Source organism: Labrus bergylta, chromosome 16, assembly GCF_963930695.1.
Source record: "Labrus bergylta chromosome 16, fLabBer1.1, whole genome shotgun sequence".
Classification (NCBI taxonomy): Eukaryota; Metazoa; Chordata; class Actinopteri; order Labriformes; family Labridae; genus Labrus; species Labrus bergylta.
Window position 1 is genome coordinate 7,561,782 of NC_089210.1, and position 13,017 is coordinate 7,574,798.

Consider the following 13,017-nt stretch of genomic DNA (forward strand, 5'->3'; position numbering starts at 1 on the left):
AGAGAATGTAACACGAGACATTTAAAAAAATTAAAAAAAAGAGTAACATTTGGAAAAAAATGATTCACTCCTCTGAGCTGTACTTTCACTTTCATTCTGGACAGCGTTCATCTATATTATACTGTCACCTAGTGTTCAAACTGTGGAGACTCAAGTCCATCCAACTATTTCAATATTTTATTAACTAATGACTTTTCCTTTATTGTATTATTCAGTGGATCTAGGTAATGATAATGTATATTTGATTGAGTGTTTGAAAACACATTAGTGTCTATTTTAGCCAGCAGGACAGCTTTTCAAATACAAGAAAAAATACATTTTTTTCTTAATTTGTTATACCTTATTAAACCCTGAGGGGAAACCAAGTTTTAAACGCTGTTATTAAGTGACATGCTACTCACACACATACGCACAAAGTACACACATGCACAAACCAGACCTATGGACATGCATTAATGGAGAGATGTTAGAGTGGGGCTGCTACAAAGGGGAGCGTGTCAGGGCTGTTGGGTGCACCTCGGCAATTCTCTGAAAGTGACCGGGCACCTCTCCAGCAACCAGACCAACTTCCACACTTCTTTGGTCCGTACCGGGACTTGAACTGGTGACCCTCCAGTCTTTACAGGGAAGCATTGAAGCAGTTCATAAGGAAGAAAGAAAAGGTTGGAAGGTATAGGCCTAAAGAGTAAACACAGTTCTGTGGTGGAATGTTTTTGAGTTATTTCTACAATGTAATATCTTCATCCCTTGTGTCTGTCCAAGTTTCTTAATTCAGAAACATTGACGTAGGTTTGAGTTGTTGTCTGCTGTCAGTCTAGTGGTGTTCACTGTTCATTATATTGGATGTAATGACAGGCTCCAAATAGCAATTTGGATTGTAAGTGGCTGATTCACCACAGCCACACAGTATTCATTTTACTCATACGCTCTGCCAATGAAAGGCGTCTGATCCAACCTTCACAACAGGGTCCTAAGTCTCTGACTAGACTCTTCTCCTCTGTCGCCCCCCGGTGGTGGAATGAACTTCCAAACTCCATTTGATCTGCAGAGTCCCTCTGCACCTTCAAGAAAAAGCTGAAGACCCAGCTCTTTGATGAATACCTACTAACTTAATGATGATGGTCTCCACATCATTGATGATGATGATGATGATGGTTGTGACGATTGTTTTTGTTTGATGACTTTAATGATGATAAGATGGTTTCTATACTGATTAGAGCTCAAGAACTGCCGTCAATGTTGTGCTTTGCCTCTGGTCACTTCCTGTCAGCACCTGTGTGTCCAATCAGACTCAAAGCTGATCGTTTGCTCTTATTGACATTGTTCCCTTTTTTCTAGATCCTTGCTTGTGTTGTTCTTACTCTCTGATGTACGTCGCTTTGGATAAAAGCATCTGCTAAGTGAATTGTAGAATTGTAGAATGTGTCATGCTCGGGGTCAGAAACTCTAACGCTGTTATAATGATGTAAATCTAGGGAATCTGACAAATTGCTATGGGCTGGTGGATAGTGAAATCACTTGACAACAGGCCATATTGAAATATACTTCACTTTTAAAGATAGCTGTTGAAGAAATGACTAAGACTTGACATAAATATTCATGGATTTATAAGTACAAAGAGCACTGCAGCACTGATTTTCAGTTAACTGATTAACTCTGCTGAGCAAAACCCCTTCAAGTATGAGAAACAGACTTGTGTAGAGACATGTTTTTCCAAATTTACTCTGCATATCTAAATCTGTAAACTCGCATTGGGCTTTGGTCAATGTTGATTACAGCTTATAAATCTGTGTTAACACCACCAGAAGGTTCAATTTGACAAATATGGGCAGGCCAGAGGGGGATTTAGACCTCTTTCATAAGGCTGCAGGATAATCTCTCCATCTGGGAGGAAAGACGTACACCAAGCAATATGCAATATTCCCAGAATAATCATGTCAGCCGTATGCTAAATGAAAAATGTGTATACTTGTGAAACAAAACACAGCGACAGCCAAACTGTAGTCATTAAACCTGCATTTCAGCAGCCAGTATAGTGTAATACAAAGGCAATATATAAAGAAAAATAATGTTTTTTATCAAATAATCTACAAGAAAAACTAAAAATGAAGGCCTTTAGTAAGTAGCCATACATATAGGCCACACAATATTCCCCTCAGTGTTTTGGAGGGCAGTTAAGGTTAACCTCAAATACTCTCATTTGCACTTTATTTCCCTTCTCTATGGGACTTCTTTTGTTTTTTTTTAGGCCTACATTGGTGAGTTAATGCTTGTTTCAATGTGTTCACAGAATCTGCCTCCGCTGTATAAAGATAGGCTAGATCAAGGAAATTCATGAAAACACGTTGCTCAGAATGAAATCCAGGGTCGGGGTGAAAAGTGTGAAGCTGATTGGAAGCAGATGCTTGTGTTGTGTGTGTGTGTGTGTGTGTGTGTGTGTGTGTGTGTGTGTGTGTGTGTGTGTGTGTGTGTGTGTCTGGGGACGTGTTGCAAACTGTGGTTGCAAAGCGAATCAGCTGCTCTGTAGGGGCTCCTTGCTATGTTTGATGTCACAGGATGAAAAGAGTTCACAAATAACAGGATTTTGAGCACATCAGCCCGAGGCAACAGAAATAGACACAGGTCCTCACGGGCACAGTTCCTCACTGTGATTCTTCTTGATATTTTTGTTCCAGTAGAGATGACATTTGTTTTTGCAGGTACAGCAGGTTATTTCCAGCACGTTGCTTCTATGGGGAGAAGAGGGCGGGGTAGTTTGGAATGGGGGGGGGGGTGTGGGTTGTGGGGGGGGGGGGGGTGGGAGGAAGCTGTCTACATAAATCATCCCAGAGTGGAGACATGTTATGCTGGAGCTGACCCAGAAAGTGAATTTTCCCCTCATGAGCTCACTCTGCAGAACCATCATCTGCGAACTCTCGCGGTGTTTTGCGTGGCTTTATGCTCCATCTCCAAGAAGAAGAAAAAACCGGGGGTCTCTCTCTCTCTCTCTCTCTCTTGCTCTCTCTCTCTCTGTCTCTCTCTCTCTCTCTCTCTCTCTCTCTCTCTCTCTGTCTCTCTCTCTCTCTCTCTCATCACACAGACTCAGCTGACGCGGCGCTGAGAGCTCGCGGGCAGGAAAAGCGGTAAGCGTTTGTTGTTTTTGTTTTTTTTTAGACTCGTATTCCGTAATTAAAAAAACCCAAAACTTAACATTTAAAACAAAAACCGTTGTTTTCTGTATGCACCTCTTTACTAAAATGCTGAGCACTACTTTGACACCTTTACTCTGCTACATGCACAGTGACTGACAGCGTGCATTGATTAAAAAAAAAAAAAAAAAACCCACCACAGGCTGAGCGGAAGCTTGTTGTTCTCGTTGCTTTGCTCATTGTCTCATAGGAAAATTTGACTCACGGTTTGTACGCGACACCTTGCTGAACCTGAAGCCACGAGCAGAAAGCCTTCTCCGGGGTGAGGAACAGCCCGTTCCCGCGGCGCTGCTCCCAGTCAAAGGCTACATTGTGTGTGTTCCCCGGTCTGGCATCCGCTGGCGGCTGCTGCGGACAGGACGGTGTGATTTATCAGTCATCCGGTTTTTTTTTATTTATTTTTTAGCTTTATACCGGCAACGTGGACTAGTTTTAAGGAGCAACTTACAAATAATTCACCGTGGCTCATGATTCGCATTTCATACTGTGTGAATTAGCCTACCGTGTGACATCTTGACACTAGCCTGGTCAAGAAGCCTACATTATGTCAACAGGAAAAGATGAGTGAACCGTGGAGGAAAAAAAATTAAATGCTTCAGGATTCTGTTCATAACAACTGTGCAAAGTGGTGGAGGGAGTTTTCACACAGATAAAATAATAGCTGAAAACATTTAATAAAATGTTGCCACTTTTTCCTTCCTTATCCGATAACTCAATATCTTCTTGACTTCTCTGGTGCGCAGAAGAAAAAAATGGTTTTCTTTTTCTCTGCTTATAGCTTACACTATTGGTGAGATTGATGCATGCATGGTCAGTTGTGCTGACTGATGCCTGACCCCTTACTTTAGGCTGTATTTCAGGCATTTCCCATTCCATTTAAGTAAATAAATAGAAAACTTGTTTAAGCGTAATAAAAAAAAAAGAAAAGAAACCAGAGTGTGGAAAAAGTGCTCGGAGTATAGTAACTCTGCTATGCTGAAGAATAGCTCTGCAGATTCCTAACAGGCCTCATAAGGATTTGGCTACAAATCGTTCAGACTATATGTAATACTGTGTACTTCATGATTAGAGATGTAACTGTTGAAGAAATTGCAAAGACTTGACTCCACACAAATGATAGACAGATGGCTTACGCTGATGAAAGTTTATACATCAGATGACTACTCGAGGAGACATGACTCAACATCACACTTCTGTACTCGTGTCTTGCTCGATCACATCTGCAGAACTCGCATATATCCTAAAAGACATTATCATTATCAGGGTCGTGTCACGTTGAACCCACCTAGACTAAACTGTGACGTCAATTACACTGGAGCAGACAATAAGTCGACCAAACATCATATGTTATATTGTCAACACTAATTTGTTAGTTGCATTTTAATATTGCAGTTGGTTGAGCAGGAGATAAGAAGAGCTAACTTCTTATCTCTTAAATAAATACTAAACTGGTAAATGTGAAATGTATAATATATGATTTGTGGTGAACTAGGAGTATAGAGGAGCCTACAATGTCTTCTCTAGAGCAATTACATAAATTATCACTCCTTAACCCACCGCTGACAGAAGGTGTTAGTATAATCTGCAGCTGATGTCTGATATGATGTACATTATAGAGCAGCAGAAAGTCATTTGTGTGAGAGCGAGAGGAGTGTAGTTGTCTGCAGCCTCTGGAGAGGGGAACGAGGATTTTCCATGTCAATGGTCCCCTCTAAGCTTCAGGAAAGAGGAAATAATATGACGACTGTTGCATAAGAGCTCAAATGTAGAAGATTTTTGGAACGGATAAGAGATGCGGTGTGACTTTAAATTAGTCCAGAAATGATACAAAGGACTAGAGATGGAGTGGAGTTCAAGATGAATTGTGATGTAGATAAGCCACTGGCAGCACATACTTTTTACTTGTCTTCTTCATGCTGTGTTTCTGCAGCTCTCCAGAATGCTTTTTTTTTTTGGGGTGCATTGCATGAGCACAGTAATCTTCAGTGTGTTTCTGTACATGCAAAATGTGTCTTGGTGAGGTGTGTAAAATATTTGCTGCTGGCGCTCTTTCAAAGGTTGCTAACATAGGGGCTTTTATTACTTCAGAGGCACTCCGTATTTAAGTGTGCAGATGCTGTACCATACTCCATAGGAAACCCAGTGTTGGTACAGCGGGATACTTGTGCAATGCAAAAGTTAGTTCTGTATGGTATGCAGAGCCCTGTGGCATGCAGATATTTGACAACCACATGCGATTTTACAGCTGAGAGTGGGAGTTGAGTCTAGTGGGAGAGGTGAAGAAGAAATTCAGTTCATGCCTTGTCCATAAAAACGAAGCCACTAAAGTTTCCGACTTGCCTGCTTTGCTCAAAAATTGCAGCTTATTTTATAACCAGGACAGCAAGAAGACCTCGGTCATGTGCTCTGTTAAAAGAATCTGAGTGCTTTTATTTGAATTGGGGTAATTTGAAGGTACAAGGAATTCAGCAACACTTGTTAACACTTCAGCGCTGGTCCATGGCTTTAGTCTTATATTTTATTTTACATTTAGCCTGTTTTTATTTTATTTTTTATGCCTGGCTTTTTTTTTTCCTGTGCTGAATCCCTCCTCCTGTCTTGTATCTGTTTCTTTAAACCTTGTTTCAAATAAAGAAATAATCTGACTTTTAATGAAGTAGATATTGTTTTCATCTTGACAACAGAAAGACAAGCACATCATATGTTTTTTTAGAACTGCAGGTGGTTGTTTGATATTCAAATATTCTAACAGTGGTTTTCTATTTCCCTGTTATCTGTCTGCAGGAATGAGGCAGAGGTGAGAGTCATTCAATGGATGGTCAGTTTCACACCTGCAGTGCACCAGCACCATGAAAAGGCCCGTCCTAACACAGACTGTGCTATAGCTGCCATCTTTCCGTCACCATGGTGAGAGATAGAGCTCCTGGACCTTGACTGTGTTGCCATGGTGACCTTGTCGACGCTGTAGAGACGCTCTGTGAAATCAGTTGCAATGGTTATCCTGTAGCAAACAACAGTTGCCATGGGAACATCCAGGATGTTCCGCGTCTTTGTGGTCCTGGGCTCTGCCTTCATGATCCTCCTCATCATCATCTACTGGGATGATGTCGGAGTCTCACATCTGTATTTGCACACTCCCATATCGCCGGGTCCCAAAATCCTGCACGCCCCTCCCCCGCAGCATCCTCAAACCTCCCGAACCCCGTCCTTCCTGTCCGACATTGATGCCTTCGTGAACCAGTTCTTAGAGCCAGGAACTGGTGAGCCCACAGACCCCGCCCCGCCGGACTCAAGTAACCAATCAGAGAAAGCAGAAGAGCGGTATATACCGAGAAGAGAGTGGAAGATTCACCTGACTCCATTGGCAGCGGAGCTTCGTGAAAGACAGGTTCATGTTAAATATTCTTATGATTATTTATATTGCTGTTTATGAAAGTAATAGCAGAATTGAATGTCTGTTGAGCTTGTTTTATTGGATCAATGACTTTAACACAGAAGACATTTTGACATGTGAATAACAAATTCATAAAAGCTGTTATTTTTTCAAACCATTTCAGAGCTGCGTGCTGACTCACTGGTTTAGCTTAAATCGTGAATATAAGCGAGATCATAAATGTCATTAGTACCATGTTTGCTCTTTTTGTTACAGAGGTAATATTGACATGGACGCAGATTGGTTGACAGCTGTAGCTCTTGTCACAGCTCTACGTTTATTCAACAGGGCAGAACATGAATAAATAATGATAGATTTATGATTTATTTCTAAAAGTATGTCAAAACAATATCGATACTTTAGGAAATAGAAGAAAACACAAGATGAGGAACTTTTCTAAAATTAAATACAGTCTAAAGCTTCTTTTTTTTTTTTAAAAGACCACCCACACAGTTGTTCTCACTTACTTTGTCCAATATGACTCCCTCTCTGGTCCATGTGGACGTGTGAACTGTTCGAGTTGGTAGTTTCGCTGAGTCTCACTGAGCCTCTTATTGATTTGTTTGCACCTGTGTGACCAGGAGATTTTACACCTATTACATTATTATTGGTTTGTGCAGGTTGGTGACCTTTTTTTAATTCCAGGAGAGTTCCTCCTGGTTCCATCATTAGCAGAGGTCTTATAATCAATGTCTATAAAATGTCCATGCCCGTAAATATCCAGTACGGGTTTAGAGGGCCTTTTAAGTCAGGAACTATTGATTATTCTGTGTTTAAATTGTAGAGCAGAGACTTTTTAATGATATAATGTATCCCATGAGCATTTCTCTGAATAATTTTAAGCTGATACTTACAAAGTCGATCTTTACTTTATCACAGGAGCAGCGGCGGAGGTTACTCCAGGAGATGTGTGCAAATGACAGCATGGCGTTTCCTGGCAAAAACCGTTCATTTGATGATATCCCCAACAAGGAGCTGGATCATCTTATAGTGGACGATAGGCATGGTATTATCTACTGCTATGTTCCCAAGGTACGCAAACACCTCCATCCTTTTTTACTTCCTTGTTGTTGTTGAATTTTGTTGAATTATGGTCCAAGTCTGGCATATTTTATGTCATATTTATGTTAAAGCCTCTAATAGGACTAATACATGAACACACACACGCAGACACATGCACACAACACACAAGTTTATTTACCGATAGGTCATTTCTTGTGACATACTTTACCTCATAGCAAAACTTAAATTCATATCCTAAAGACACACCTTCACCGGCGTCCCCTATAGATATAGCTTTTTCTGAGTTATGTCCCCAAATGTATGCTTCGGCAAAAACACAAAGACACACACACACACACACACACACACACACACACACACACACACACACAAAGTCATGTTTTCTTTGAATTTGTCAACAAGTGCTTAATCACTGTGAAATATGTTACAAAGAATACGATCTAGATTTGCTCTATATCACTATAATAACTGATGCTTTGATTCCTGCCCCCCCTCTCTTAGGTAGCGTGCAGTAACTGGAAGCGCATCATGATAGTCCTAAGTGAAAGCATGCTGCAGGACGGCGTTCCCCAAAGAGACCCGCTGGCGATCCCCAGGGAACTTGTCCACAACAGCAGCATGCACTTCACGTTCAACAAGTTCTGGAAACGCTACGGCAAGTTTGCAAAGCACCTCATGAAGGTCTGTTTCATAAAACACTATATTCTACACCCTATGGGGATTCTAAAAACATAATATGATAAATGTTAAATAAATGTGCTACATGGCGCTCAAGGAGACCTCAGGTGTAGAGCTTCGGAGCTGCACCTGCTGTACTGTTACGAAGATTATAACAGGCACTCTTTGTGTTTCTCTTCTGAGAATAGATTGCTTCACAACACAATGAGAGCTAAATTATCATCAACATTTTGGAGATTCACAGCTCCTTACTGAGCACAGTTGTAATGGAGACTCATCCTGTGATAGTTTCACATCATGATATCAATGTCATATTATTAAATCTGCTAGCTTTTATTTACTCTTTGGTGTTACTGTGCTTCCCACACAGGGATATCAATTGTATTCATGTATTTATTTTGTGGGAGGAACTGCTCCAGACTCCTTTCCTCACAAAAAAAAAAAAAGTCTGAGTGCTGTGAAGCTGAGGCCACTTCACAGAACATCACTTCTCACACAACATGTTACAAGTTCTGTATTTAAGATTGTTCTTTTGCCAAATCAATGAATTGTCCATTATTTGTGTGGTAAAAATACATGATGTGTTGATGCACTTTTTATTATTTTGAAGGTGAAGCTGAAGAAGTACACCAAGTTTCTTTTCGTGCGGGACCCCTTTGTGCGCCTCATCTCCGCCTACAGGAATAAATTTGAGTTACGCAACGAAGACTTCTATCGGCGCTTTGCACAGGTCATGCTGCGTCGCTACGCCAACCAGCCAACACCTCCTGCCTCAGTGGACGAGGCATTCAATGTGGGTGTCCACCCCTCCTTCTCCAACTTCATCCAGTACCTCCTGGACCCTCAGACAGAAAAAGAGATGCCCTTTAATGAGCACTGGCGGCAGGTGTACCGACTCTGCCACCCATGCCAGATTCAGTATGACTTTGTGGGCCATCTGGAGACAGCAGAGGAGGACGCAGAGCACCTTCTGCGACACCTTCGGGTGGACAATGTGGTTGAGTTCCCCACCTCCCATAGGAACCTCACAGCCAGCAGCTGGGAGGCTGATTGGTTCAGCACAGTGCCTGTCGAGGTGAGGAGAGAACTCTACAAGCTGTATGAACCTGACTTCAGGCTCTTCGGCTACGACAAACCAGACTGGATCCTCGACGAGTGACTCATGTTTCTACGAAGCTGATCACACAACTCAGACACAGTGTTTTTATTAATGTTATGAATAACCCCACGCTCAACAGCAACACCTCCATCTCTCCTCCTGTCACATCTGTTCTTCACTGAATGTGCACATTGAGGAAACTCACTCCTCTGAGGAAGCACACCTATGCCAGGTAACACCTATTATCCATTACTGAAGTTAAATCACAAAGATAACACAAAGCACACACATAGAGGGGAGAACGTTAAGATGCAGATTTCTCTGAGAGTAAGCCCCTAAGAAGATGTACATTCATTGTTGTTTACTCAAAACTGAGGTAAGGAAAACATCTAAGTGTCACAGGCCCTGATCAGACATGGTGCAGGTTCTTTAACATAAAGCATGCTAAACTGCCTTTTTTTTGGTTGAAGCCAACAATATTCAGAATACTGCCCAATCTGATTGCCTGACCTTAAATATGTAAGAAAAATATTGTTTTTAGTCGTGTTTTGGCCATTTTTGCCTTTTATTGGAAACAAAACCTGAAGAGAGACAAGAAATGTTGGTAGGAGAGAGGGGGGGGGGGGGGGGGGGCATGTAGCAAAGGACCGAGGTCTAATTGGAACTCAAGGCCACTGTCTAGGACTTCAGCCTTAGTATATAACCATCAACTAACATTCTAATATCCCTTCATGTCTTATAAGTATAGGACTTATTTGTTAAAGTCCTATAGCCCCAGGTATCCAACAAAAGCCCTCCATAGTTTGTTTCTAGACAAATTAAAGTTTCTAAGCAACTTAGACACTCTTTCATCACCATAACCGAAAGCTGCCCCAATTCCCCCAATCGGGGAAATAAACGCATTTGGAATAGTTAGAGCGCTGCTGGGGAAACACGAGGCGCTCCAGGTGTCGCACAACTTGAAAAATGAAAGCTGTCATTGCAGAAATCCCGTACTGTCTGATGTTGGGCCTTGCACTTTCATTTTTGTTGTCATGCCAAGACTGTTATTTCTGTTGTCACAGTTGTGTCGTGACCGACGGTGATATTAACACATGCTTCATAACAGGATTGGTTAAGTGATGTCAGATATCAATACTCTTTTGTGTTTGCGATCATACTGGTACGTTTTGACTTGAGTTATTCCAATACAGATCCAAGTAATGATATTGGCTCAGGACACTGCCTGAAATTAGATATCAGTCAGTATGCTGGTACAAAAGTGTTGAACCAGTGCCATAACAAATTACCAGCTCCCCCAGAAAAATCTTCTGTTTTCAGGTTTATTATTGTTTAAATCAGTATTTACCAAATTTACTCTTGGGTATTGATAGGAAAAATAAGTAATGGAAACAGCTTCCGTTTTTACATCACTGTAAATGCAGCAGACAGGAAATTCAGTCTAAACAAGATGTAAATGTATTAGTTTAAAGTGTAGTTGCACTAGATTTTTGGCGGTCTAATTTAATGCACGTTGAGTTAAGTGCAATGTTTCTTTGCATGAAAGGGATTTTTATGTTGCAGATATATACTCGATGACAGCTATTCATTTAAAAAAAGAAAAAGGTTGAATTATTTCATACCTCATGAAGATTATTCTTATATGTTACATATCACATAATGCACAACCTTCAATATGAAGCATTTCAGACTACACTTTAACTGCTTTGCATCATTTTAACATTTCATAGTCTGCTACTCATGATAAATTGTTGGCTCGTCATAGGAGAGGCGTATCAGCTCTGGGTCATAGCTGAATGTGTCTCAGCTTGTGTTTGAGGTATTCAACTGGAGCTTCAGCATTCTTGTGTTTCTCAGCTTTGATGTACACAGGTGCGCCACTGTGTGTTTAAAAGGCCAGCTTTTCAAAGGGAACATGTCCTTTTATTGCCTCTTGTTACCAAGATGATGTTTTGATGATGATTTTATCACGTTTATGTATGTATGTATTTACACACAAACTGTTTTTACTAACACTGAACTACATTGGTTAATCCAGGAGACAGTGTTGTTCCTCTTGCTTACTAAAAAATAAGGAACGCTTTTCAAGTTTTTATGGCAGCATTTTCATGGCACGTAGGATTCTGTAGCATGGAGCTGAACACATTTCAAGGAGTGTTTTCAGTATGTGCGATGCAATGCGACAAGTTCTGCCAGTACTCTAAATCGATGCAAAACGAGGCTATGGTCAGCGATATATCGTCCGTTTTTGAAGTGAAGGTTTGATCATGGGATTGTCAGGATTAATCACACCATGAGCTGAGAGCGGGAAGATAAGATAGTGCCTTTGGATGTAAAAGTTTACACAGCAAAAAAAAAAAAAAAAAAAAAAGTATTTTTGTAGAAGGACTACATTTTTATTTTAAACACAAAGCAGTGAGAGCTATATGAGGCCACCCCAAGGTGTACTTGACACCCTGAGCTTCGTTTATCATGTGTGGTTATAAAAAGGAGAGAAAAGGAAGAACACAGACGTTCAGCAGAATGATCAAACTGTCTTTATGAGCCTCCGAGGACTCTCTTGTGTCTACTCATGGATTTGTTTGTATGCCATTTAACACACAGGATAACTGTGGTTTGTACTGTATGTGATATGGACTTGGTCTGTGCAACCTTATTCTGCAAGTCACTAAAGATGTTCTTATTCACACCATCAACATGTGTTGTCTCACTGCCTTTGGGCTTATTTGTTTGTCTTTTTTTTTTTTAAATTGATATCAAACTTTGACTGTACAGACTTTGTTCTCATCTAATGGAAGAAATGATTGAGCTTCAGTACTGCAGCTTGAAACCAGGGACCGTATATTTCGATGTGACATCATTTGGAGGCAGAGTCTGTGCTGCGGTGTCAACATCTCAACCCTCCTATAAAGCGAAACGCTAACCAATAAAACGTCCCTTAAATCGGCGGAGTCGGTTTGATGTAGACACGATTATGGAAAGTTCCTGATAGTGTCGGTTGTGTTTCCTTTCACAGTTCATTATCTTACTCTGTCTGCTGCAGGCAGTGCCACAGGAGCCACATTGTCAACAGAGCTGTCTTATCATGACATTACGCCTTCTTTTTAGTGCATCAAATAACTAATTAAAAACTGAGTTTCTAAGAAAACTGAAGACTTGGACATAATTCAACATGATAAGAACTAAATATAATGACAGAAACCATAGCCCTAGTCAGACTGCCATTTCAAGCTGCGATTTTTAAGCCCCTGTGACGCCTCGCATTAATCTGAATTTCGCAGAGACATATGGCGAGATGATGTGAACCCCCCCCCCCCTCTGTACAATCTTTAGTACCAGAGGTGCGACAGAGGCGAGACTGTTTCAGCTGAGCCAGCGGGGGAGTGCAGCGCTGTGTGTTTGTCTATGTGGAGCTCCCGCTTTGCCATGCTTCCACAAAGCTGACACTCCATGGGAATTCACACACTAGGACACCAAGTTTATGCCTTCGCTGAATCAATATGAACGCACAAAGACGTGATGATGGCTGAGCTTAGTTGCGGCACTTTTGCGGAAAAAAGCAGTCTGAAAAGATCTTAGATCTTGTTTTATGCTCA

General features: G+C 41.1%; 1 protein-coding gene across 1 annotated transcript; it reads left to right on the forward strand.

Moving 5' to 3' along the window:
- Positions 1–2,979: 2,979 nt before the first annotated feature.
- On the forward strand, positions 2,980–12,403 carry chst12a (carbohydrate (chondroitin 4) sulfotransferase 12a). Its single transcript, XM_020651328.3, has 5 exons — positions 2,980–3,122; positions 5,973–6,576; positions 7,501–7,653; positions 8,146–8,325; positions 8,933–12,403. Exons 2-5 carry the CDS (start codon positions 6,211–6,213, stop codon positions 9,479–9,481), a joined length of 1,248 nt encoding a protein of 415 aa, XP_020506984.2. The 5' UTR covers positions 2,980–3,122; positions 5,973–6,210; the 3' UTR covers positions 9,482–12,403.
- The last annotated feature ends 614 nt before the right edge of the window (positions 12,404–13,017 follow it).

What these genes read in the sequence shown, in the direction of transcription:
- chst12a (XM_020651328.3), top strand. Translation starts at nt 6,211, where the DNA reads ATGGGAACATCCAGGATGTTCCGCGTCTTTGTGGTCCTGGGCTCTGCC. An exon ending in CGGAGCTTCGTGAAAGACAG is followed by an intron (nt 6,577 to 7,500) that starts GTTCATGTTAAA and finishes ACTTTATCACAG; the next exon opens with GAGCAGCGGCGGAGGTTACT. An exon ending in TTGCAAAGCACCTCATGAAG is followed by an intron (nt 8,326 to 8,932) that starts GTCTGTTTCATA and finishes ATTATTTTGAAG; the next exon opens with GTGAAGCTGAAGAAGTACAC.